General features: G+C 44.0%; 1 protein-coding gene and 1 long non-coding RNA gene across 20 annotated transcripts in view; one reads left to right on the top strand and one right to left on the bottom strand.

The window, feature by feature from the left end:
• LOC110364326 (uncharacterized) overlaps positions 1–23,819 on the bottom strand; it is a 189,539-nt gene that overhangs the window by 18,840 nt on the left and 146,880 nt on the right. For 8 of the 19 annotated variants that reach the window (XR_010466963.1, XR_010466964.1, XR_010466969.1 and 5 more), the window contains 3 exons: positions 20,817–21,008; positions 14,146–14,262; positions 13,908–14,011 (listed from right to left, as the gene is read on the bottom strand). This is a non-coding gene — a long non-coding RNA (uncharacterized LOC110364326). The remainder of the gene's footprint in view (positions 1–13,907; positions 14,012–14,145; positions 14,263–20,816; positions 21,009–23,819) is intronic. The other 11 variants (XR_010466960.1, XR_010466958.1, XR_010466957.1 and 8 more) reach the window with 3 other exon arrangements.
• On the top strand, positions 24–22,436 carry LOC102095538 (myosin heavy chain, skeletal muscle, adult). Its single transcript, XM_065034472.1, has 39 exons — positions 24–3,541; positions 4,852–5,091; positions 5,180–5,323; positions 5,416–5,572; positions 6,169–6,196; positions 6,294–6,402; positions 6,496–6,588; positions 6,716–6,779; positions 6,871–6,969; positions 7,068–7,171; positions 7,258–7,396; positions 8,309–8,427; positions 8,528–8,677; positions 9,176–9,346; positions 10,746–11,055; positions 11,165–11,235; positions 12,763–12,850; positions 12,942–13,059; positions 13,331–13,454; positions 13,913–14,049; positions 14,153–14,408; positions 15,597–15,839; positions 15,924–16,100; positions 16,186–16,331; positions 16,424–16,514; positions 16,602–16,991; positions 17,229–17,355; positions 17,450–17,568; positions 17,841–18,037; positions 18,431–18,614; positions 18,701–18,866; positions 19,038–19,162; positions 19,345–19,653; positions 19,754–19,957; positions 20,247–20,372; positions 20,458–20,628; positions 20,715–20,819; positions 20,958–21,053; positions 22,135–22,436. Exons 2-39 carry the CDS (start codon positions 4,888–4,890, stop codon positions 22,285–22,287), a joined length of 5,814 nt encoding a protein of 1,937 aa, XP_064890544.1. The 5' UTR covers positions 24–3,541; positions 4,852–4,887; the 3' UTR covers positions 22,288–22,436.

Genomic DNA, 23,819 nt, shown 5'->3' with positions numbered 1-23,819 from the left:
CTGCTCTTTGACCTTCCCCAGCATCGAGGTCAGATAGACAGGCCTGTAATTCCCCAGATCCTATTTCTAGCCCTTCTTGTAGATGGGCATCACATTTGCCAACTTCCAGTCAACTGGGACCCCTGTGATTAGCCAGGACTGCTGATAAATAATTGAAAGTGGCTTAGTGATCACCTTCTCCAGCTCCCTCAGAGCCCTTGGGTGGATCCCATCTGGTCCCATGGATTTGTGTGTGTCTAAGTGGTGTAGCAGGTCACCAACCATTTCCCCCTGGATTATTTGGGCTTCATTGTGCTCCCCATCCCTGTCTCCCAGCTCCAGGGCCAGGCACCTGGAGCACAACTGGTCTGACTATTAAAGACCAAGGCAAAGAAGGCATTTAGTACATCAGCCTTTCACTCATCCTCTGTCACTATGTCTCCTCCTGCATTCACCAGAAGGTAGAGATATTCTTTTGCCCTCCTTTTGTTGTTGATGTATTTACTGAAGCATTTTTTTTCTCTTTTACTGCAGTACCTAGGTTCAGTTCTGACTGGGCTATGGCCCTTCTAATTTTTTCCCTGAATGACTTCACAACATCCTTGTAGTACTCTTGAGTTGCCTTGCCCCTTCTTCCAAAGCTTCTTCTTCTTCTTTTTATCCTGGTCATTGGCATTTTGTTTATTTAAAGAGCTCAATGGACAATACGTCCATGGATGGTGCATTGATCTGATCCAATACCCAGCATCATGCAATGTTCTGTGCTTGTAAAGCCCACTCCAACGAGGGCTGCAGCATCGCAGTGCAGAGTTTTTGGTGCCGAAACCCAGAGCTCACTGCTGAGCTCCACGCTCAGGGCTTGGGGAGGCTGATGGAAATGCTCTGCACCCTGCTCAGGAGAGCCCAGAGCTGGTGGGAAACAGCGAGCACAGGGGGACATCTGAAGCCCTGCCTGTCTGGGGAGCAGCACCAAGGGGTGCTGGCCAGGCCACCTCCCTCCAGTGGGACCCAAAACACAACTGTGATCCGAGGGGCTCTTGCAGCTGAGTCCCCGGGTGCTGGGGTGACACGTGGTGTCCAGGGGCTGTCGGTCCTGGCCGAGGAGGGGACAGAGAGGTCTTGGCAGCTCAGAGCCTGGGGTTAAGAAGATCATGCAAGAAGAGCAAGGGATGGCTGAGGCTTCTCCCAGGGTGTGAGAGCTGGGGGTTTTCTCCCCTCAGGTTGGGGAGAGGGGTCTGGTCTCTTGTTCGCAGGGAAGCTGTAACATCTGCACTGTAAAGGCAGCATCCTTTGGTAGCAGCAGATTAAGTATTAAACAGCTGCTGTTGCTTTTCTGTGGGGCCCTGCTCTCAGCATTATGTGGCAAATGTGTCTCATGCAGTGCTGTGAGACTGGGACAGATGACTTCAAGGTGGACCATGGGCTATATGGAATTTCTAGCTGAGTGTGCTAGGCTAGCTCACCTGAATTTGGGGAACAAAAAGCTTTGAATATGCACTGGCCAATGACAAAGCTAGTCTTCTCAGTAAAGTTTTTCTGGGATTTTGCTGTTGTGTTGTGCAGGATGTGCAGTTTTGTGTTCAGTTTTGTGTTCAGTTTTGTTCTATGTTCAATTTTGGGCCACTCATGACAAGAAAGACCTTCAGGTGCTGAAGCGAGTTGAGAGAAGGGAACGGAGCTGGTGAGGGGCTGGAGCACAAGTGTGATGGGAGCGGCTGAGGGACCTGGGGGTTCAGCTGGAGAACAGGAGCTGAGGGGAGACCTTCTGATCTCTGAACTGCCTGAAAGGAGCTTGGAGCCAGGGCGGGTCGGGCTCTGCTCCCCAGGAACAAGTGATACGACAAGAGGAAATGGCCTCAGGTTGTGCCAGGGACAGCTGAGATTGGATATTAGAAAATATTTATTCATGGAAGGGGTTGTCAGGCATTGTCACAGGCTGCCCAGGGCAGTGGTGGTGTCACCATCTCTGGAGTTGTTTAGGAGACACATAGATGAGGTTCTTAGGGACATGGGTTAGTGCCAGAGTTAGGTTATGTTTGGACTTGATGATCTTGAGGGTCTCTTCCGAACAAAATGATTCTAAGAATGTGTTTAAATCTGACAGAATTTAAAGCAGCTCACAAGACAGTGCCCCCTTCCTAAAACTAGATCAATCTCTGCCTGGAACTACCAGCAAATCCCTATTCCCCTCACTCTACCAGCATTGTACAGCCATACCTCCCACCCCCAGTGCTCTGGCAAAGGTATCACTGTGTTTCTTCTGAACTGTGCGAATGTGTAAGCATGGAAGATATTTGTGATGGAATGGAAGGGCTGGACTGAGGATGTATGGGGTGCAGAGCATCTGGGACTGCATGCTGAGGTGATGCGTTTGGGCATATGTCCAATTATTTGTATAGCTATGGCTGACCAGAGGATTTTTCTATCAGTTGAAGGGAGGAAAAACCATTGGGGCTAGATCAGGTTATCTTTACTATGGTTACAGGCACAGGAACACCTGGATAAGCTAAAAAGTTGCCAGCAAAATAAGGGAGCATCTCTTGCTCGCTAGCACTGACCTGCAGATCAGAAGTCTCAGCAGAACACAGTGGTGCACAGGGTCACAACAACATTGCTTGGAGAATCTCCCACCTATATGCAATCTGAACTGTGTACAGAGAGGCACACATGCATGTGCCTCTTTGTGTGTGTACGCGTGCACTCTTCCTGATATCCCCAAAGCCGGCTCACGTCTCTGTCAGAGACACCAGCTGAAAAGCCCAGGTAGCAGCCAGCCTCTCACTGCTGCTGTGGCCATCCTGCTGTGCCCGTGACCCTTGTTATACAGCTGCACTTGCGCTTTCAGGATTTTACCAGCATAACTGCCAAAAGCTTTGCATAATGCTATTTTATCTTTTAACATCCTGTTTTTTCTATTGTACAGCTGGGGTATCTGCAGTGCAGACATACCAAGCAATCCACCCTGGGTCATACAGTGAGTCGGTGGGAAAGCCAGCAATAGAATCCATAAGTCCTGCATCCAAGTTCTCTAAGTGCCTTGACTAGTCCGGATTCCCGCCTTAACACCCTTGTCAGATTGTTTATAGAAGATGTATTCATATAGTCAGTAAGACATCAAAATTTTCTAATTATATCTAGTCATGTCAAATGACAATTATGCCCTTAGTTCAGTTTGCCAGACAATGCTTTACCAAAGAAGGTTTGCCAAAAATTTTTTGACCGAAGAAAGAGTAGGCATCTGTAGCATCTGCGACTAGATAGTATAAAACGTCCCTGCGACAAATCTGCCCCGTCTCCACGGAACGCTTCAAGGTAAGTGTATGAGGCCGCAGGCTCGCAGGAAGGGGATGGTGCCCTTTTGTGCCACAACATTCCTGCTGCCTCCAGAGCCCATTTCCAGGAGGGCACTCAATTTCTCTGCTCAGGTTTTAAATCTGCTTTCAAGGCACCTGCACATTTTCACTCTGGATTTCTGTGCAGCAGCAAGTAGGGAGTTGCCATTTCTGCTCTGCGGTACTGACCAGCTGCCAGCCTGCCAGCCACCCATCGGGTGTCACAGGAGGTAAGAACCTGATTTATTAATCCTTAGAGGGCAGAGGAAGATGCTTTCAGGTGGGATTTCTGGAAGGATCACTGTTTCACCCTAAATTCAAACCTAGTGTGATTAATGTAGAAGGTAGTAGGGTGCCCAAGGTTTTCAGGTGTCTGTGTTTGAAGTCTCTGGCCACTGATGGCAGACTAGAAAATCCCCATGGGGGAATTCTGCATTTCTGCTTAACTCACCTGACAAGGATCAAGCTGTGCTGGCTTCCCATCTTTGCTATGACAGCAGAACTGGACCAAGATGAGCAGAGCAGGAAAAAGTGCAAAATTCTGCATTCTCCATGAGAATACATGAATTAATAAATAACCTGAACATCCAGATCTTCTAACCATCTTTGTAAAATGCCAGAGCTTGCTTAGATATCCATTTTTATGCTTCAGACAAAAAAAAAAAAAAAAAATATATATATATACACATATTACCTAATGAATAAAGAGGGAATAGATTTTACTAACACAGCTGGAGAATTTTCAAGTGCAGTTGGGTAAATGTAGCTAACTATGTGTTTAATAAAGTGTCTGAAAAAAATATTGTTATTTTTTAAAAGTTTTGAGAACTCACCTGTTCCTAGGTTTGTGTATTTGTGTGTTTGTGTGTGTGTGTAAGTATTTATTTGGGATCTTAATACAGGCTTGGCAAATCCAACTTCAATGCTTGAATTTTATGTCACCCAAGTCAGAACTTTGGGGCTGAAATTATTTAGATATTGTACGGAAGATTGACAAATGCATACAACAAATTTAATTGTGGCAGAATATTAAAAGGTCACAAAGCTTACCATTTCGTTTGACAACTTTCTTAGCAAAAATAATTAATTTCTCACCTCCTGTTACCATTATATTTAATAGGTAACTGTCCCACAGGTTCAATGTTTTCCAAGACTGTAGGTCACCTGCACTACCATTCCCAGAAATGTTACTTCACTGTTCATTCTTTTATCAAAATGTCCTAACTGTATTTCCATTCCTTATAGTGATATCTTACTAAAACTTGTTCAGTACATTCACTTCTTTATTACAGACAGAATGTTCTCAAAGCACCAAATCCACAGTTCTGAAATGCTCTCTCAAATGTTTGAAAACCTAGACTACAACAATTAAAACCTCTTATTTTCTAAGTTGACGTAAAAATTTAGTCTTCAGCTAGCTCATGTTAGGTGTTGCAAACACTCAGAGTCTGAAGAGAAACGAAGACACAGGATGTAAAGTTTTTCCCAGTTGTACAGAATAGATGGAAATAATCAGTGCCATACTGTTCCTCCCCATTAGAATCCTCTGCTGACGCACCTTCAATAAAGTGCAGACATGTCGTCAGATGCTGAGATGGCCGTTTTTGGGGAGGCGGCTCCTTACCTCCGAAAATCAGAGAAGGAGAGAATTGCAGCCCAAAACAAGCCGTTTGATGCCAAGTCATCCGTCTTTGTGGTGCATCCCAAGGAATCCTTTGTGAAAGGGACAATCCAGAGTAGGGAATCAGGGAAGGTCACTGTCAAGACTGAAGCTGGAGAGGTGAGTGAAAAACAAGACTGCAGGACACTATTTGATTCCCACTCTGAGATTTTAGCTGACATTCATGGATCTTTCATTTCCCTGGCAGACCCTGACCGTCAAGGATGATCAAGTCTTCTCCATGAACCCTCCCAAGTATGACAAAGTGGAGGACATGGCCATGATGACCCACCTCCACGAACCCGCTGTGCTGTACAACCTCAAAGAGCGTTATGCAGCCTGGATGATCTACGTAAGTACCAGCAGCAGTCTTCCTTTGGGGAGCTGGGAGAACTGCTCTGCCAGGCTCAGGGGAAGGCAACGTGCTGTGTCCCTTCCTCGCAGACCTACTCGGGTCTCTTCTGCGTCACCGTCAACCCCTACAAGTGGCTGCCGGTGTACAACCCGGAGGTGGTGTTGGCCTACAGAGGCAAGAAGCGCAGTGAGGCCCCTCCACACATCTTCTCCATCTCTGACAACGCCTATCAGTTCATGTTGACTGGTGAGTGTTTGACCTCTCTCACAGCAACTTAAATTGAAAAGCCCCACTGATCTCACTGGAGCATGTGACAAGCCAGCTAAAAACACCGCCAAGATGCTTGACTGGGCACTTGATTGAGTTATGCAGGAATTCATTTCAAGTGAAAGTGACCCAGTAGCACACATGGCCTCAGGAATGTATATTATTTACACTTTATTGTATTAAATTCTTCATTCTCCCACTACAGAAATAGTACTTGACACAGTTTGCTACTTCCTTTCAGTGACAGGAAAGAAGAAGTTATTATTCCATGTAATCCACCATTTTGAATGCAACTAGGCAGTTTGATTAGATTTCATTATGAGAACTGTGTGAAGGGCAGGTGGATGCACAGCTTGACTCAGGACCACGTGCCTTGGAGCACTATGCATCCATTTGGGTCTGTACTTACTGCTGCTAGGACCTGGCAGGGAACTGGCTTCTCTTGGACTACTTGGATTACTACTCTTGGACTTTCTGAAGAATCCCTAACTTACATTTACAGCTTTACTTGTCATTCAGCTCAGCGTTACCCAAGTCAACCACTAACACCATCTTTAATTCTGTCTCGTTCACAGATCGCGAGAACCAGTCAATCCTGATCACGTACGTACACTCCCTGCTGGGTCCCCGTGGGGCTGCCCGGTGCCAGGGGATCTCCTGCCTGACCACACGCTCTCTGCTTCTCTCTTTGCTTTGACAGCGGAGAATCCGGTGCAGGGAAGACTGTGAACACCAAGCGTGTCATCCAGTACTTTGCAACAATTGCAGCCAGTGGGGAGAAGAAGAAGGATGAGCCTGGCAAAATGCAGGTAAATTAATAAATGTTGGCTTGAATCAAAGCTTTTGTCTGTTCCTGACATGATTTTTGGAAAGGATAATCAGCAATATTTATCATCCTGCAGGGAACGCTTGAGGATCAAATCATCAGCGCCAACCCACTGCTGGAGGCCTTTGGAAACGCCAAGACTGTGAGGAACGACAACTCCTCACGCTTTGTAAGTTGTTGCTTTGGACAAAATCCCTCCTCATTTATAACAGTAGTGATGGGCTAGTGGTATTCTCACATAACAGGATGGCAATTAAATGCATTTAGGCTGAAATGTTGCCTCTTCTCCTTAACAGGGCAAATTCATCAGAATCCACTTTGGAGCCACAGGCAAACTGGCTTCTGCAGACATTGAAACTTGTAAGAGACTCTCCTGGCCTGATTCCGTTCCTTCCCAAATTCCCACCTCCATGTGCATTCCTGTGCCTCACTCTTCTGCCTTCCTTGCCAGATCTGCTGGAGAAGTCCAGAGTCACTTTCCAGCTCAAGGCGGAAAGAAGCTACCACATCTTCTATCAGGTCACCTCCAACAAGAAGCCGGAGCTAATTGGTAGGAGGCATCACAGCATTGTGGAGAAGATCACTGAGCAACATTTAACTACATTACAAAAACAATTAATGTTAACCCATGGACCTATTTGTTTTCAGAAATGCTCCTCATCACTACCAACCCATATGACTACCCTTTTGTGAGTCAAGGTGAAATCACGGTTCCCAGCATTGATGACAAGGAAGAGCTGATGGCTACAGATGTAAGTAGCCTACAAAAAAGGTCAGCAAGCATAGGTCATACATCACAGAACACGCAAATATTTCACTTTGGTGATTGTATTACCAGAGTGCCATTGACATCCTGGGCTTCACTGCTGATGAAAAGACTGCCATCTACAAGCTGACAGGGGCCGTCATGCACTATGGGAATTTGAAGTTCAAGCAGAAACCAAGAGAGGAGCAGGCAGAGCCTGATGGCACAGAAGGTATTATCACACTTGATAATTAATCTTTCTGTAAGCCACTATGGATATGAAAGACAGCAAAAGTTGTTCTTTGTTGGATTTTAGGATCCAAGGAAATTATGAGCCAGAAAAAACTGTTCCTTGTCCTCTTATCAATACATAAGTTCTCTGAGCTCAGGATTTTTTTATGCTGTGAACAATCAACAGTTTAGACTGTCCTTTTTATACTTCCAGGGAGTCATGAGCAATGGATGTCCCTCCTGTAACACTATTAGTCACACCTGTGTTGAAATATGGCTTGCAATTGTGAAATAGTCAAGTGGTTCAGTGTAACAGGATGAGGGACCATTTGCGTTCACCCTCATCTGTCAGGCACTCAGGGAACTCTGGTGTGAGAGGTGTATTTGATTCCTCTCCTGTGTTGGCACATGACCTACAACTCCTGTCTCCAGCTATCTGAGCAATGGTTCCTCTTGCAAAAGGACTAGGCAGAAGGTGTGACATACCATAGGTAAAAGTATGAAAACCAATGAGTTTTACAGAACATTAGAAACCAAAGCTCAGAAAGAGAAGAGAGATAGCCCCTCTGTGTCTACCCTAAACATTGGGTGGTTTTGATCACCTGAAAGTAGACCGTACTTGACTGTTGTCACTGCAACTCCTGAGCTACACATGTGCTACAAATATTCAGACTGGCAAGCTGCAGCTTTCAATTTTGTGCCAGGAGAAGTTTCTACATGCTTCAGTGAAGATTTTCAGACTTAAAAATTCTTACTGAAAAGTCTAATATGTGTAACAATGACTTTGATGTTACCAAGATTCTATCAAAAGATTTCAAAGAGCACAAGTCTAAACTGTGCAGCCTTTAGAGAATATTCCAAGATTCAAAGTCTGTTTGGCACTAAATTCTTCCTTTTTCTTCTGTCTTTTTAGTTGCTGACAAGGCTGCCTATTTAATGGGTCTGAATTCAGCTGACATGCTCAAGGCCCTCTGCTACCCCCGTGTCAAGGTTGGGAATGAATATGTGACCAAGGGTCAAACTGCGCAGCAGGTGAGAAATATGTGTTAACCTGGAAACATGTTTTGAATCAAGAACCTTTTGATTGTCCTCTGCTCTGTATGGTAACTCCAGATGTTTATTTTTCTTATAGGTGCACAATGCCGTAGGTGCCCTGGCAAAAGCTGTCTATGAGAGGATGTTTCTGTGGATGGTTGTTCGCATCAACCAACAGCTGGATACCAAGCAGCCCAGACAGTACTTCATTGGTGTCCTGGACATTGCTGGCTTTGAGATCTTTGATGTAAGTAACAAAGGATCTCTGTGAGATATATTCTTGAAGACATAATACTATTACATAATTATTTTTAGCTATTTGCCTTTTTTTTTTTTTTTTTTTTGGTCATGAAGCACAAAATGACCTTTCAAAGCACCGGTCTTACTTTAAAATATGCCAACTCAAAAGTGCAGAATGGTCCAGTCAGAAAAATTCTTTGGTTTAAATTATCAAGGACAAAGTGTAAAAACATGTATATCACAATAGACTGAACATTTTTTTCTTCCTATAATTTAGTCTCAGATTGTACAGCAGTTAGATTTTATCTTCACATTTTTATCAATGAAAAAATAATTCCTTGTGGACAACTGATTTGATGTATTTCTCCATTTCATTACATAGACATAAGGCAGACTGGAGAAATGCACAGACTTGATGAAGAAGCCAAGATAACAGCATTCCCTATTTTTAAAGGATGAGATTGTTACATGTTGTACATACAGGTCTTTCTTATTTTATTTCCAGTTTAACAGCTTTGAGCAGCTGTGTATCAACTTCACCAATGAGAAACTGCAACAGTTCTTCAACCACCACATGTTCGTGCTGGAGCAGGAGGAGTACAAGAAGGAAGGAATTGAATGGACATTCATAGATTTTGGGATGGACCTGGCTGCCTGCATTGAGCTCATTGAGAAGGTATCTTCCCTGTTCAAATGCATTACACACATGGAAATTCTATACTTAATTCATCTCATTTTTCAAACAGATCATCTATGTTCATACACAAAAATTCAGCTTTTGTTATTCAAAATACCTTGCTGTGTAGCTTATTTTTTCTGTTAAGTGAGACATGAAAGAGATTTCACACAGCTTTCTCTCAGCAAGTCCGTACTCATCTCTTTTCAAGGGTCAAAAGATCACCAAACTCACAATAAGATTGCTCTTCCAAAACAACTAGAGTCAATTTCCAGCTCAGCATGTCCTCCTCACCTTTCAGCTCTAACAGACTTGTGCTTGTATGGCAGAATATCTATATCTTTGGAAAATTGACCTAGAGGATGGACATACATAACTGTCAGCACAGAGTCGCACTTAGATGTGCATCCTTTGACTGTCCATGTGAAGGCGGTTGTACTGCACATGGGTGGGAAGTTCAGTGGCTGGAAGGATGATAAGTAGTTAGAACCACAGAATCACAGAACTGCTGAGGTATGAAGGCAGCTCTGGAGATGACTTAGTCCACCTCCCCTGGTCACAGCAGTGTCTGTTAGAGCAGGTTGCTCAAGACTATGTCCAGTTGGATTTTGAATATGTTCAAGGGAGATGCTCCACAGATACTCTGGGGAACCTGTTCCAACTGTTGCCCCCACTCACAGTAAAGAAACGTTTCTTCTGTTTAAATAGAATTTTGTCTATTTCAATTCATGTCTGTTCTATCTTGTCCTGTCACTAGATACCTCTAGCTCTGTCTTCTTTACCTCCTCCCATTAGATATTTATACACATTGATAAGATCCACAGAGCCTTCTCTTTTCCACGCTGAACAGTCCCATCTCTATCAGCTTCTCCTTGTATGTCAGACGTTCCAGTCATGGCCTGTCATGGGGCTGTCTCTGCCATGTCCACATTTCTCTTGTATTGGGAAGCCAAGAGCTGGACACAGAACTCCAGATGTTTCTCAGCAGAGCAGAGTAAAGGGGAAGGATCACCTCTCTTGAGCTGCTGGTAACATTCTTAAAGCAGCCCAGGATGAGTTGGCTGCCTTTGCCACACGGGTGTATTGCTGGCTCATGTTCAATTTGTCTAACACACCTGTGTGTGCTTTGAGTCCCTCTGGATAAGGAAGTAGTGCTCTGATTTTATAAAGTAGGTACTCAATACAAACTAAATTAATTTCTCTTAATCTTTGTGACTCATTTGGTGTTAAAAAATCTAAGTATCAACATGTTTAATCTCACTTTCTAGCAAAAAAGTAATTTAATAATAATATTTTCTGATGTATATCTCAGTCTGTGTCCCACTACTCAGTCTAGGTGAAGGTAATTATTGCCCTGAAAACTAAATTACAGTGTGTTTCCCTTGTGCATTTCTCCTAGCCCATGGGCATCTTCTCCATACTGGAAGAGGAGTGCATGTTCCCCAAGGCAACTGACACCTCTTTCAAGAACAAGCTCTATGACCAACATCTGGGCAAGTCCGCTAACTTTCAGAAACCCAAACCTACCAAAGGGAAGGTTGAGGCTCACTTCTCTCTGATACACTACGCGGGTACGGTGGACTACAACATCACTGGCTGGCTGGAGAAGAACAAGGACCCTCTGAACGAAACTGTCATTGGGTTGTACCAGAAATCGTCACTGAAAACATTGGCCTTACTCTTTGCCAATTATGGTGGAGCTGAAGCAGGTTGGTTCTATGAATCCCTTATTTTTACTGATGTACAGTTTACAAAAAGGAATCATAAAAGGAAAAAGCAAACATCTAAAATCTGATTAATTTATTTTCAATTTTGCAGAGGCTAGTGCTGGGAAGAAAGGTAGCAAGAAGAAAGGTTCTTCCTTCCAGACTGTCTCAGCTCTTTTCCGGGTACAGTAGAGATTTCACTATTTCCTGCTGAGGAGTAAATGTACCATTTAAAATGGCCAATCTTTTTTTTTTGGCTTAGTTGTGTTAAAAGAACCTGAAGTTCTTGGGCCATATTGTGCTAGGAAGAAATATACCGTAATCTATTTATGCTCCATTCCAGTAAATGCACAACCTTTCTTTTTGTCCACTTGTCCCAGGACAAAGTTTCCAAGCAGAAGAATGCCACACAGAAGATTTCTAAAATACATGTAAAATATACTAGATTTCCTTCAGATGTCCACCTCTGACTTCAGAATCTTTTATTGCCCTTTAACAACATTCCGCTCACTGGTCTAGAGGGTGACCTATTTACTCAATTTATATCTCTAGTTTTTCTCCATAATTCAGGGATCAATCTCTTATGGCTGAAATATCACCACTCCTAGGGTTCTGGATTTTTAAGATGTTAGATACTTGACAGTTCTTTGTCATGGCCAAGTCCTTCTGCCTGGCTGCTCCATACACTTCTTCCAGGTGAAATACCGAGTCTCTCCTGATGTTATGTATTACCATATTCATCCTTCATTTAGGACTGTTTTCTTGATATAACCTAATTTTTCTACAGATCTGATGTCATAAGATTCTTGATCACCTGACAGACTCTAGCCAGCGCTCTGAAAGAGCACATGGGAATGTGTGTATATGCTCCAAGAAAAATAGTCCTAGCTGTAGTGCCTCGAACTAGCAAGTGGGAAAGTATTGCCAGCATGTATCATTCAAAAACAATGCTATAAGCCTACGATTACAGGTCATAACACTTTAAGAGGTGATATTGTAGGAGAAATAATATCTGCTGCATTTGGGTTGCATTTCTGTAATGTTTTCGAACTTTCTTCCACTAACCCTACTGTTTAGACAGGCTTGTGTTTAGCCATCTTAATGTTTTGGCTGCTTAATTTACATAGTCTGAGATGTCCTCTGGAGGCACTTGCTTCCCCCCACTAATTTTAGGCAATAAATGTTTATAAATAAGTATACAGCTCTTAATTACTAGACAAAGCTGGGATCCCTCTCACCTTATTCTCATCTTACTTTACAAGATAAACAGGTAATCTAGACATATAAACCTCAGCTTTTTGTTCCTTTTGTTTTAAGTGGGGAATATAGGAAGTTTCTATGTGGTGTGCTCCGTATGACCATCTTTACTACCTACTGTATTATTCTTCAAACTGCCTCATAGAGGTGAAAGTTTATGGTTACATCCAATGGAAGATGGATATAGTTTCTCATGAAACACTACAGTCAGTTAAAAGCATTGACATTGTATATTTAAGAGTATGATGTTTTCAACAGGTTAATCAAAATAACTATACACTAAGTTAATAACAGCAAAGATCTGTAGGAAGTCAGAAAACCTGGTGCAGGGGGCTTCAGTTCAGGATTCTGCAAGCTAATTTTTGTCCGATATCTCAATATCTCTTCAGTAGGCTTGATGCTTATGGTGGAAATAACATTTCCTAATATAAACTTTGTTAATGACTCTACCAGGAGAATTTAAACAAGCTCATGACCAATCTGAGAAGCACCCACCCTCATTTTGTACGCTGCATCATCCCAAATGAAACAAAAACTCCAGGTAAGACTCACACACAGACAGTTTTCAGTATGATGCAGCTCTTCCCCTCTTTATTATAGAAAATAGTATATATTTGTGCTCTGAATTTTAGGTGCCATGGAGCATGAACTAGTGCTTCATCAGCTGCGGTGTAATGGCGTGCTGGAAGGGATCAGAATTTGCAGAAAAGGATTTCCCAACAGAGTCCTGTATGCAGATTTTAAACAGAGGTCAGACTTCTTCCCCTAACTGGGTCATTTTGTCCATCTTGAGTAGCTTATGAAATTTAAATTTCACCTCTGGTAACTAAAGCCTTCTCTAAAGTTTATGTTTAGCAGCAGCGTTATGTTCTCAACAGTTCTTAGACTCTTTCTTGCAGTGTACCAGTCAACAGGTCTCAACAACAAACCTTTACATTCATAGAATCATAGAATCATTTTGGTTGGAAAAGACCCTTAAGATCATCAATTCCAATGCAAGTCCTTCCATTTTCTCCCCCAGATACAAAGTTTTAAATGCAAGTGCTATCCCCGAGGGACAGTTCATTGACAGCAAGAAGGCTTGTGAGAAACTTCTTGGGTCAATTGATATAGACCACACTCAGTACAAATTTGGGCACACCAAGGTACAAGAACTGTTTGTTTCAAGTACTATGTGTTTTTGATTTGTGTGGGTTGAGAATGATACTTGGATCCTCCAGATAGTATGTGAAATGATCAAATAGCCTGTTTAAAAGAAAACAGCTAAGTACTTATTGACTTAACGCTTGAATAAAATTGAAATTCATTGCCATAGGATAATTTAATTAAGGGTTAATTAAGGGTTCCTAATTGAAGAACAAACCTCTTGAATAAAAGAATCAAGGGTTAATGAAAAGAGAGCCAAATGTCTGGCTATTATAGTCCCTCAACTGGAGATAACTGGACACTTGGAGACTTAAAAGAGGGTCTATCGCTACATACATTGTCTGTGCCTTTGCTCTTTCTCTTCACTTCCCATATTATCTGCCATGGGGGACAGGGTACTGGGCTACACTGAACAACAATCACATACACTGCACTTGTTTTCATGTTCTTACCTAAGGTGTTCTTCAAAGCTGGGCTGATAGGCCTCTTGGAAGAGATGAGGGATGAGAAGCTGGCACAGCTCATCACCCGCACACAGGCCAGGTGCAGGGGCTTCCTGATGAGAATGGAATACCAGAGAATGGTGGAGAGGAGGTAGACATTTTTTCAGATTTGATTCCCTGAATTTGGCTTGTTGTGTCACCATGGTCTAAATATTTAATATTAATATTTAATATTAATTTGACTCACCTTTCAGGGAGTCCATCTTCTGCATCCAGTACAACATCCGTGCATTCATGAATGTGAAGCACTGGCCCTGGATGAAGTTGTTCTTCAAGATCAAGCCCTTGCTGAAGAGCGCAGAATCTGAGAAAGAGATGGCCAACATGAAACAAGAGTTTGAGAAAACCAAGGAAGAGCTTGCGAAGTCTGAGGCAAAGAGGAAGGAGCTGGAGCAGAAAATGGTGAAACTGGTGCAGGAGAAAAATGACCTGCAGCTCCAAGTGCAGGCGGTGAGTACTACCAGCATGCCTCATCTTAACTGAACTGTGACTATCAGGCTGATTTTACATCTACGGTTTCAAAAGACACATACAAATTACAATTCAATTCAATTCAATTGTATTTCATTAAGTATTGCTCTTAAAAATATGACTAGCTTCAATAAGGAGGCTGTAGGCAAGATATTACAAGTGAGACATTTCCATTTGTTATGCTGAGGTCTCAATCATTTACAGACAATTAAACTGCATCAGAACAATCAACATCACCATGTCATAATATTGACCTAACTCAGGGAAAACAGGATTTAATATTCTCACTCGCCCTCCTAAATTACTCAGAATCACTGCATAACATTATGTGATACACCTGTGGTATTGTAATGCTGTGGTTTCTAAATTAAATCATTCACAGAACAGAAAAGACTGTATCTTCAAAGTAATACTATGCAGAGTATGTGGCATATAGGAAAATGTACATGCCCCCTTTTATGGAGAATCTTAAACTGTAAAAAGATGAAATAATCCACTCACTGCTAAAATTATAATTTCTCTTTCATATTATTTCTGTTAGACTGAAACTTGAGACAAAATATAACATAGGACATCTGTTGCAAAAAAAGTCTAGAGACAGTTCTTTCAGCAACTTTCTTTCTTCTGATCTGACGAGGGTCTCACATAGAAAAGCCAAAGCTGCTGAATGCTGAGCATTTTGAGCCACAGTGATCTAAATGTAAATCAGAAACTTGCTCCAAAAGGCAGTAGAGTGAAAAAAGAGAAATACAACCATGATTTAAGCATAACTGTGACTTCAGTATTTATATGTATCCTGGCATATGGTTATCACTCAGAACTTCATAAATGTGAGAACATTCTTTTGATTAAACCCAAATTTATGTACTTTGTTCTAATGTTTGATATCATGGGATGATATTTGATTATATACCTTGCACAAATATGTAAATACCTGGAGCTTCATGTAGACTGAAAATAATTTTATTTCATTTTAAAATGAAATGTTTCAAAACTGGCTGCTTCAAAACCAACAATATAAAATCAATTATCTATTATATTTAATTCTGTTAGAACATACACCAAATTTTTAACTACAAAATTGCTATCCAGGACTTTAAACTATGAAGGAAACATCTCAATATTCCCTCAAAAAACACATCCCTAAAAATGGTATTTTCCCACCAGGAAGCGGATGCTTTGGCTGATGCTGAGGAAAGATGTGACCAGCTCATCAAAACCAAAATCCAGCTGGAAGCTAAAGTTAAAGAGGTGACTGAGAGGGCTGAGGATGAGGAAGAAATTAATGCTGAGCTGACAGCCAAGAAAAGGAAACTGGAGGATGAATGTTCAGAACTGAAGAAGGATATTGATGACCTTGAGTTAACACTGGCCAAGGTTGAAAAGGAAAAACATGCCACCGAAAACAAGGTATGAGGCAGAAGAATTCACTATCCCAGGAAAGAAATTTTAAAGAATTTTTTTATATCTGCCCTTACTCCCTTCTTCCCAAAGGTGAAAAACCTGACAGAGGAGATGGCAGCTCTGGACGAGACCATTGTGAAGCTGACAAAAGAGAAGAAAGCCCTCCAAGAGGCCCATCAGCAGACACTGGATGACCTGCAGGCAGAAGAGGACAAAGTCAATACGCTGACCAAAGCCAAGACCAAGCTGGAGCAGCAAGTGGATGATGTGAGCACACAGCCATCCATCAAGAACAGGACAGGTATGAAGTTAGACTTGACTTATTGTGAGCTGAGGGTCTTGTTCTTTTTAGCTGGAAGGATCCCTGGAGCAAGAGAAGAAACTGCGCATGGACCTTGAGAGAGCTAAGAGGAAACTGGAAGGAGACCTGAAGCTGGCCCAAGACAGCATAATGGACTTGGAAAATGACAAGCAGCAGCTGGATGAGAAACTAAAGAAGTAAGTGTGGCTGTGGGACACCTTAGTGCTGGGCTGGTTGCGCCATGGTTGTCTTTTTTCCCTGATCTTTAACTTGTTTGATTTGCCCACAGGAAAGACTTTGAAATCAGCCAGATCCAGAGCAAAATCGAGGATGAGCAACTTCTAGGCATCCAGTTACAGAAGAAGATCAAGGAGCTTCAGGCAAGTCTCTGTTCCTTTACCTTTCTCTCCCAGTCTCGGGTCAGGTAGGAGAAGACCTGAGTGTGAAGGGTCCCTAATGTTCCACAGGCCCGTATTGAGGAACTGGAGGAGGAAATTGAGGCCGAGCGAACCTCTCGGGCAAAAGCCGAGAAGCATCGCGCTGACCTCTCCAGGGAGCTAGAGGAGATCAGCGAGCGCCTGGAAGAAGCAGGAGGGGCCACGGCAGCTCAGATTGAGATGAACAAGAAGCGTGAGGCAGAGTTTCAGAAGATGCGTCGCGACCTGGAAGAGGCCACGCTGCAGCACGAAGCCACGGCTGCCGCCCTGCGCAAGAAGCACGCGGACAGCACAGCTGAGCTTGGGGAGCAGATCGACAACCTGCAGCGAGTGAAGCAGAAGCTGGAGAAGGAGAAGAGTGAGCTGAAGATGGAGATTGATGACTTGGCCAGTAACATGGAGTCTGTCTCCAAAGCCAAGGTACACAAATACTTTTATTAGAAATTTGAAAACAATGTAGTCTTTGTGTTTATTATTATCTTATTAACTATTATCAGGTTATAACACTTTCCTTTAACTCTAATATACAGAATTGTGGGCATGTACACACACTCCCCAGATATGTAAACCACACATTCTGGACACATTTTCCATATTTCTTAACTAAGACAGAATAAAGGTATTAAGTCAATTTTCTTATGTGTGATTGACACCTAGGCGAACCTGGAGAAGATGTGCCGCACTCTGGAAGACCAACTGAATGAGATTAAAACAAAGGAAGAACAGAATCAGCGCATGATCAGCGACCTCAGTGCTCAAAGAGCTCGTCTGCAGACAGAATCTGGTACAGCAATTCCACCTCTAGTTTAGAAATGGAAGAATCCCTGAAATGACTCTCTTCACTATTAAAATATTTTCTTCATTGCAAACGTTTCTAGGTGAATTTGCACGCCAGGTGGACGAAAAGGATGCTTTGATTTCTCAGCTGTCTAGAGGAAAACAGGCTTTCACCCAGCAGATTGAAGAACTGAAACGACAACTTGAGGAAGAAATAAAGGTGAAGATATTTTTGGGTTATTTTGGTGCAGTGTTCAAGAGTTCCAAAGGCGATCTAATTAAAAGTTTAAAACTTGTATTAGGTCATGCAATCTAGGCCCTGTCAGTTCAGGACTCATGGATTCTGGCAGCGTATGAGACCTTGTTTTTTATTTCTTTTTCATGTAGTCAGTTATTCATTATTTCTCTGGGATATATTCCAACGGGAAAGTGCCACTAAGAGAAAATTTCCCGGCATGCACCTACTACTTAAGGCAATCTTATTTCCCCCAGGCCAAGAACGCCCTGGCCCACGCCCTGCAGTCTGCTCGCCACGACTGTGACTTGCTCCGGGAACAATATGAGGAGGAGCAGGAAGCCAAGGGGGAGCTGCAGCGTGCGCTGTCCAAGGCCAACAGCGAAGTGGCCCAGTGGAGAACCAAATACGAGACTGACGCTATTCAGCGCACGGAGGAGCTGGAGGAGGCCAAGTATGTGGGGAAGGTGGAGAAGGTTGGCAGAAACCTAGAATGGAATTTTGAAGAGACAACAGATAAAATGAAAGGCAAAAGTGTACAACTTGCTTGGGGAGGAATTATATGGAAGAGAAATAAGTGCTATAAATGGCGTAGTTTTGAAAAACACAAGGAGAATAGGCTACATGATTATGAATGCAGGGGAAAGGCAATGTGTGGTGTGTACAGAGGGCAGAGGGCCAGTTAGACCCTGGGGAAAGGAAATGGGAAGAAAAATGACTGTCTGGAATATGCACTGCACCATGAGCATGGCACAAAATACTGTCATGCATTTCAGTACTGTAGTGAAAAAGAAAAAACAAACCCTATTTTATTCCCCAATTATAAGCTGTGCTTACCACCTCCCAGGAAGAAGCTGGCACAGCGCCTGCAGGAGGCAGAGGAACATGTTGAAGCTGTGAATGCCAAATGTGCCTCCCTGGAAAAGACAAAGCAGAGGCTGCAGAATGAAGTGGAGGACCTGATGATTGATGTGGAGAGATCAAATGCTGCCTGCGCAGCTCTGGATAAGAAGCAGAAGAACTTTGACAAGGTCTTTTGGGCTCCAGACATGGGGTTCCTGGGCAGAGCATCCCCTCCTGATGGCCACATCCAAACTCACACCTGGTTTCTCTTCAGATCCTGGCAGAATGGAAGCAGAAGTACGAGGAGACACAGGCTGAGCTGGAAGCCTCCCAGAAGGAGTCTCGCTCTCTCAGCACGGAGCTCTTTAAGATGAAGAATGCCTATGAGGAGTCCTTGGACCACCTGGAAACGCTGAAGCGGGAGAACAAGAACTTGCAGCGTAAGTGCCTGGCCCTCTGCTCCTGGCAGGGCTTTCTCCTGTCCAGCACTACGCACCACTGCACATGGGTCTGTGCCTGCAGGAGGGCAGGGATGTCTGTCACCTTGGTGTGACAGGGCCCGTCCCATTGCGCTCTGTGCCTGACCATGCCATTGGTGTTTGTTCCCACAGAGGAGATTTCCGACCTCACGGAGCAGATTGCAGAGGGAGGAAAGGCGATTCATGAGCTGGAGAAAGTCAAGAAGCAGATTGAGCAGGAGAAATCTGAAATCCAGGCTGCTCTGGAGGAAGCTGAGGTACAGGCCCATAATCACTGGTGTCTGCATAAAAATAGGAGGAATGGCTAAAACCTGCTAGTTGCACCTCTATTCCATCAGTGGGGCACAGCCAACTGAGATTTCCTGAAATGTGCTGCGATTACCTAGAAAGCAAGCAGTAGCTTTATTGATGTTACAAATGCTTGTGTCCACTTGCCCAGGCCTCCCTGGAACATGAAGAGGGGAAGATCCTGCGCCTCCAGCTTGAGCTGAACCAGGTGAAGTCGGAGATTGACAGGAAGATAGCAGAGAAAGATGAGGAGATTGACCAGATGAAGAGAAACCACCTCAGAATTGTGGAGTCCTTGCAGAGCAGCCTGGACGCTGAGATCAGGAGCAGGAATGAAGCCCTGAGGCTGAAGAAGAAGATGGAGGGAGACCTGAATGAAATGGAGATCCAGCTGAGCCATGCCAACCGCGTGGCTGCAGAGGCACAAAAGAACCTGAGGAACACCCAGGGAGTGCTCAAGGTCCGTTCAGCAAAGCTGCTGAAAGAGAGGAGACATTTCTGACAGTTTTGTCATGCAAGCACACACTGGTACCTTGCAATTTCTCTTGTCTTTTTCTCAGGATACCCAGATACACTTGGACGATGCTCTGAGGACACAGGAGGACCTGAAGGAGCAGGTGGCCATGGTGGAGCGCAGAGCAAACCTGTTGCAGGCTGAAATTGAGGAGCTACGGGCAGCTCTGGAGCAGACGGAGCGTTCGAGGAAACTGGCTGAGCAGGAGCTTCTGGATGCCACTGAACGTGTGCAGCTCCTCCATACCCAGGTAAGGGTGTGGTACCAAAAGCCGCTGTGTTGACACAGCAAACACAGAGGGCAGCTGCATAACAGTGGATTGGGCAGGGTAGTGGTCTAGAATGGCCTCTCTACTGCTGTCCAGAAGGAAAGGTGTGCTCAGTGCCCATCACCTGAGCCCACACTCAGTTTGTAAGCAACCATTTTAAATAGAGGTCCAGAGTTTGAATCACAAGCTTGAAGAGTATAGACTTGGCTCAGGCTGTAGGCTTGGTATTGCAGGCCTCAGAACACAGGTCTTGAACTCTCTCTTTGCACAGAACACCAGCTTGATCAACACCAAGAAGAAGCTGGAAACAGACATTACCCAAATTCAGAGTGAAATGGAGGATACGATCCAGGAAGCCCGCAATGCTGAAGAGAAAGCCAAGAAGGCCATCACAGATGTGAGTCGGGGGCTCCTTTCATTGCTGATGCTGGATGCGTTCTCCTTGGAACTTTGTCCAGCCCTTGACCCTTTGCTCTCATCAGGCAGCCATGATGGCAGAAGAGCTGAAGAAGGAGCAGGACACCAGCGCCCACCTGGAGAGGATGAAGAAGAACCTGGACCAGACGGTGAAGGATTTACAGCTCCGTTTGGATGAGGCTGAGCAGTTGGCCCTGAAGGGAGGCAAGAAGCAAATCCAGAAGCTGGAGGCCAGAGTGCGTAGGGCTGCTCTTTGTACATGAGTGAACATGTCACATAAGCAGCCATCAGGGAAGCTCCAAAGATGGGCTTTTCCTTGCAGGTGCGGGAGCTGGAAGGGGAGGTTGATGCTGAGCAGAAGCGCAGCGCTGAAGCCGTGAAGGGTGTGCGCAAGTACGAGAGGAGGGTGAAGGAGCTGACCTACCAGGTAAGGCAGGAGGCCTCTGTGGGCTGGCATACCCTCTCACAGGAAGTAAAAATTTTTGCACTTCATTGGCCAGTGGAATCCCAACACTTGTGGTCGTGAAACCAATTTACTGTCTTTCCTGTTTCCCAACTGCTTTAGTCCGAGGAAGACCGGAAGAATATTCTTAGGCTCCAGGATCTGGTGGACAAGCTGCAAATGAAGGTGAAATCCTATAAGAGACAATCTGAAGAGGCTGTAAGTATCACTCTGAGTGCTTGGCAAAAAATTTTCTAGGTGTGTAGCATGGTTGCTGAGGAAATTAATCTTAGAAAACTTGATAGTATCACTAGTCACTAATGAAGTGTGAGTTCTTTGAAATGTTTATAAATTAGCCTAGGCTTTGAGCATGAAATGAATGAGTGAATAAGATGGGTAATAAGGAGGCCAAGTGTACTTACCCTTTTTGCATTAGAACAACAAAGTTGACTGTAGGAAGGAACTGTAATATATTAAGAAGTTTTGAGAAGAACATACTTTCAGAATTCTGCAATTGCTATAACTATCTTTACAAAAGATGCTTGTTAACCCTTGCAATTCAGAGAAGTTTGGTAGTTATGTGGAAATAAATGACCTGCCAAAACTCCAGAATTCTGTGTCTAGGAACACATAAAATGTTGCATTAAAAATACTTCTGATACAGCATATGGTTACCTACTAAAGGGAATTACACATTTTGGATACTGCCAGGGAAGTCTCAGCAGACAGAGAAGGTGTTTAGAAGTACTCTCCCACACCACATTGTACACTGCATTTAGAATTGTCCAAGGAATCTGTGCCTTTTTCCGGGTATGCTGCAATCAGAAATGAACTAAGGGAAGTCCTACAGTGAATGTCCGAGCATGGCTTCTTTAAAAATGGTTCAGTACAGACAAGGACTTCTGAACTCAGATAAGGGCATCTGTGAGATGGACACTGAGGAGATCTCATGGACTCACTGTCTCTTACAAATTCCTAACCTCATTTCATTGTCTGCAGAGGTAGTTGAAGGTTTACTTCCAGAGTTAAAAAAATCTGATATCCAGCTGTCCAGTTTGTTTCCTTCCCACATTCCAGGACAGAATTATGTTCAAACTCTGTTGTGTTCTGTTTACAATGTGTCTTCTAAAAGGAGGAGAATGAGGAGGTCTGTGTGAGGCTTATGTGTAAGCAGTGGTGGGTGGGGGACGGAGCCCTGGGCCTTCCCCTGGGAAGTCCCACAGCCACTCAAGGCCAAGATGCAGGAGGAAAGAAACCCTTGACCTGGGCTCCTTACCACCAACTCCCTCTCCCCGCACAGGAGGAACTGTCCAACGTCAACCTCTCCAAGTTCCGCAAGATCCAGCACGAGCTGGAGGAAGCCGAGGAGCGGGCTGACATTGCAGAGTCGCAGGTCAACAAGCTCCGAGCGAAGAGCCGGGAGTTTCATAGGAAGATAGAAGGAGAAGAGTGACAATGTCACAAGGCAAAAAAGTGACCTGAGGGATGCACAAAATGTGAAGCTCTTGGTCACTTTATTCTGTAATTAGTCATTGTACCCACCTCAGTGAGTGTCTCAATGTCTAGAGAATAAAGACCGTAGATTCCTCTGCATACACACTACGATCAGTGCCTTCTTTGCTTGTTATTGATTTTTTTTGTTTGTTTGTTTGTTTTTCTGATCAAGCTTGGGGTATTACATTGCAGGACAAGATTTCTTACTTTTCACAGCTAGGAGAAGGGAGAAGCTAATGCAACCTCTGAATTGAGGACCTGTAAACTCAGAGGCTGGACATTCCTGTGGAGACTACTGAGAGTCCAGTCTGTGCTCCCTTTCATCTCCAGCAGATCCTTGTCCTGCTCCTGCCCTCACATATTCTTAATACTTCTCCCATTGTCCTTTCAGCCCAAATTATTTCCCATTTGAGAGGGAAGAGAGGGTGATCACTTTGCTTCGTCATTCCCCTGCTTCTGTTTGAGATGCTGGCATTCAAAAACCCTGAACAGTCCCTGAGCAAGTTATCAGAAGTACACCACACCATGAGCAGTTCCTTGGCAGAGACGATTTTTGGCACACAGAGCATTGCTACGGCACATCAACAGTGCCCCTAAATCATGCCATCTCTCTTAACCTGCATTCCCTGCCACCACCTGCTCCTGGTTTCTCTGCAGTGGACAAAATGCAGAGTCCTGCCTGGGGCCACACACTGGAAGGGCTGACCCTTGGGGCCCATTTCTTGCACACTGTGTGGCACCAACTCACCTCCTCAGCAGGTCACCTCAAAGGTCAGCCTCGTCACCTCGCACACAACAGGCTGCATATGGCATTGCCTCAGGCAAGAAAAAGAAGACAACTGATGGGTGTACCCCTCCATTCCTTCCTCACATACCCATACCTTGCTTTTAGCCTATCTACAAGTTAAAGAGACAATATATTTTTGGGAAGAAGGAAATGGGAAAATGTCAAACACTTTTTCCTTTGTTCAGACTCTGATTGGAACAGCAGAGTAACAGTGGGCACGGTCTCAGGGGCTCTATCAGCCATTTCAGCTGGATTATTCTGATGCATTACACCCTGACTCTAGTTCAGGTGAAAGACACACAGAGAGTGCCAAGGTATGTTAAACCCACAGATGTGGACAGCTCTCAGCTTCTAAGTAACTTCTGTCTTTCATTTACAGGGAGACCACACAGCTTTGGACAATTTTCTCAGAAACCTCAAAGACTGCAGGACCGTGTATACAGTGATGCAAACACAGGTTAGTGATAATTGAGACCTATTAAGTTAATTTGGATATCCTTTCAGCAATATCAGCTTACACAATTGCGCTCACTATTGCAGCTCTGCTTCTGTCTGAAGTGTTCACAGCCCACCTGAGTCCAGGCTGCAGGAGCCCTTGATGCAGACCAGTGAGGAGTGAACGAGAAACACATGAGCAGCACCTGAGGAGTGAGGTACTGCTGGCGCTAGAAGGAAACAAGAAGCAGACTCAGGAGCAGAGGCTG

Source organism: Columba livia, chromosome 18 (assembly GCF_036013475.1).
Source record: "Columba livia isolate bColLiv1 breed racing homer chromosome 18, bColLiv1.pat.W.v2, whole genome shotgun sequence".
In the NCBI taxonomy this organism is placed as follows: Eukaryota; Metazoa; Chordata; class Aves; order Columbiformes; family Columbidae; genus Columba; species Columba livia.
The sequence above is the reverse complement of the archived record's forward strand: the minus strand, read 5'-3'. Positions and strand labels throughout refer to the sequence as shown.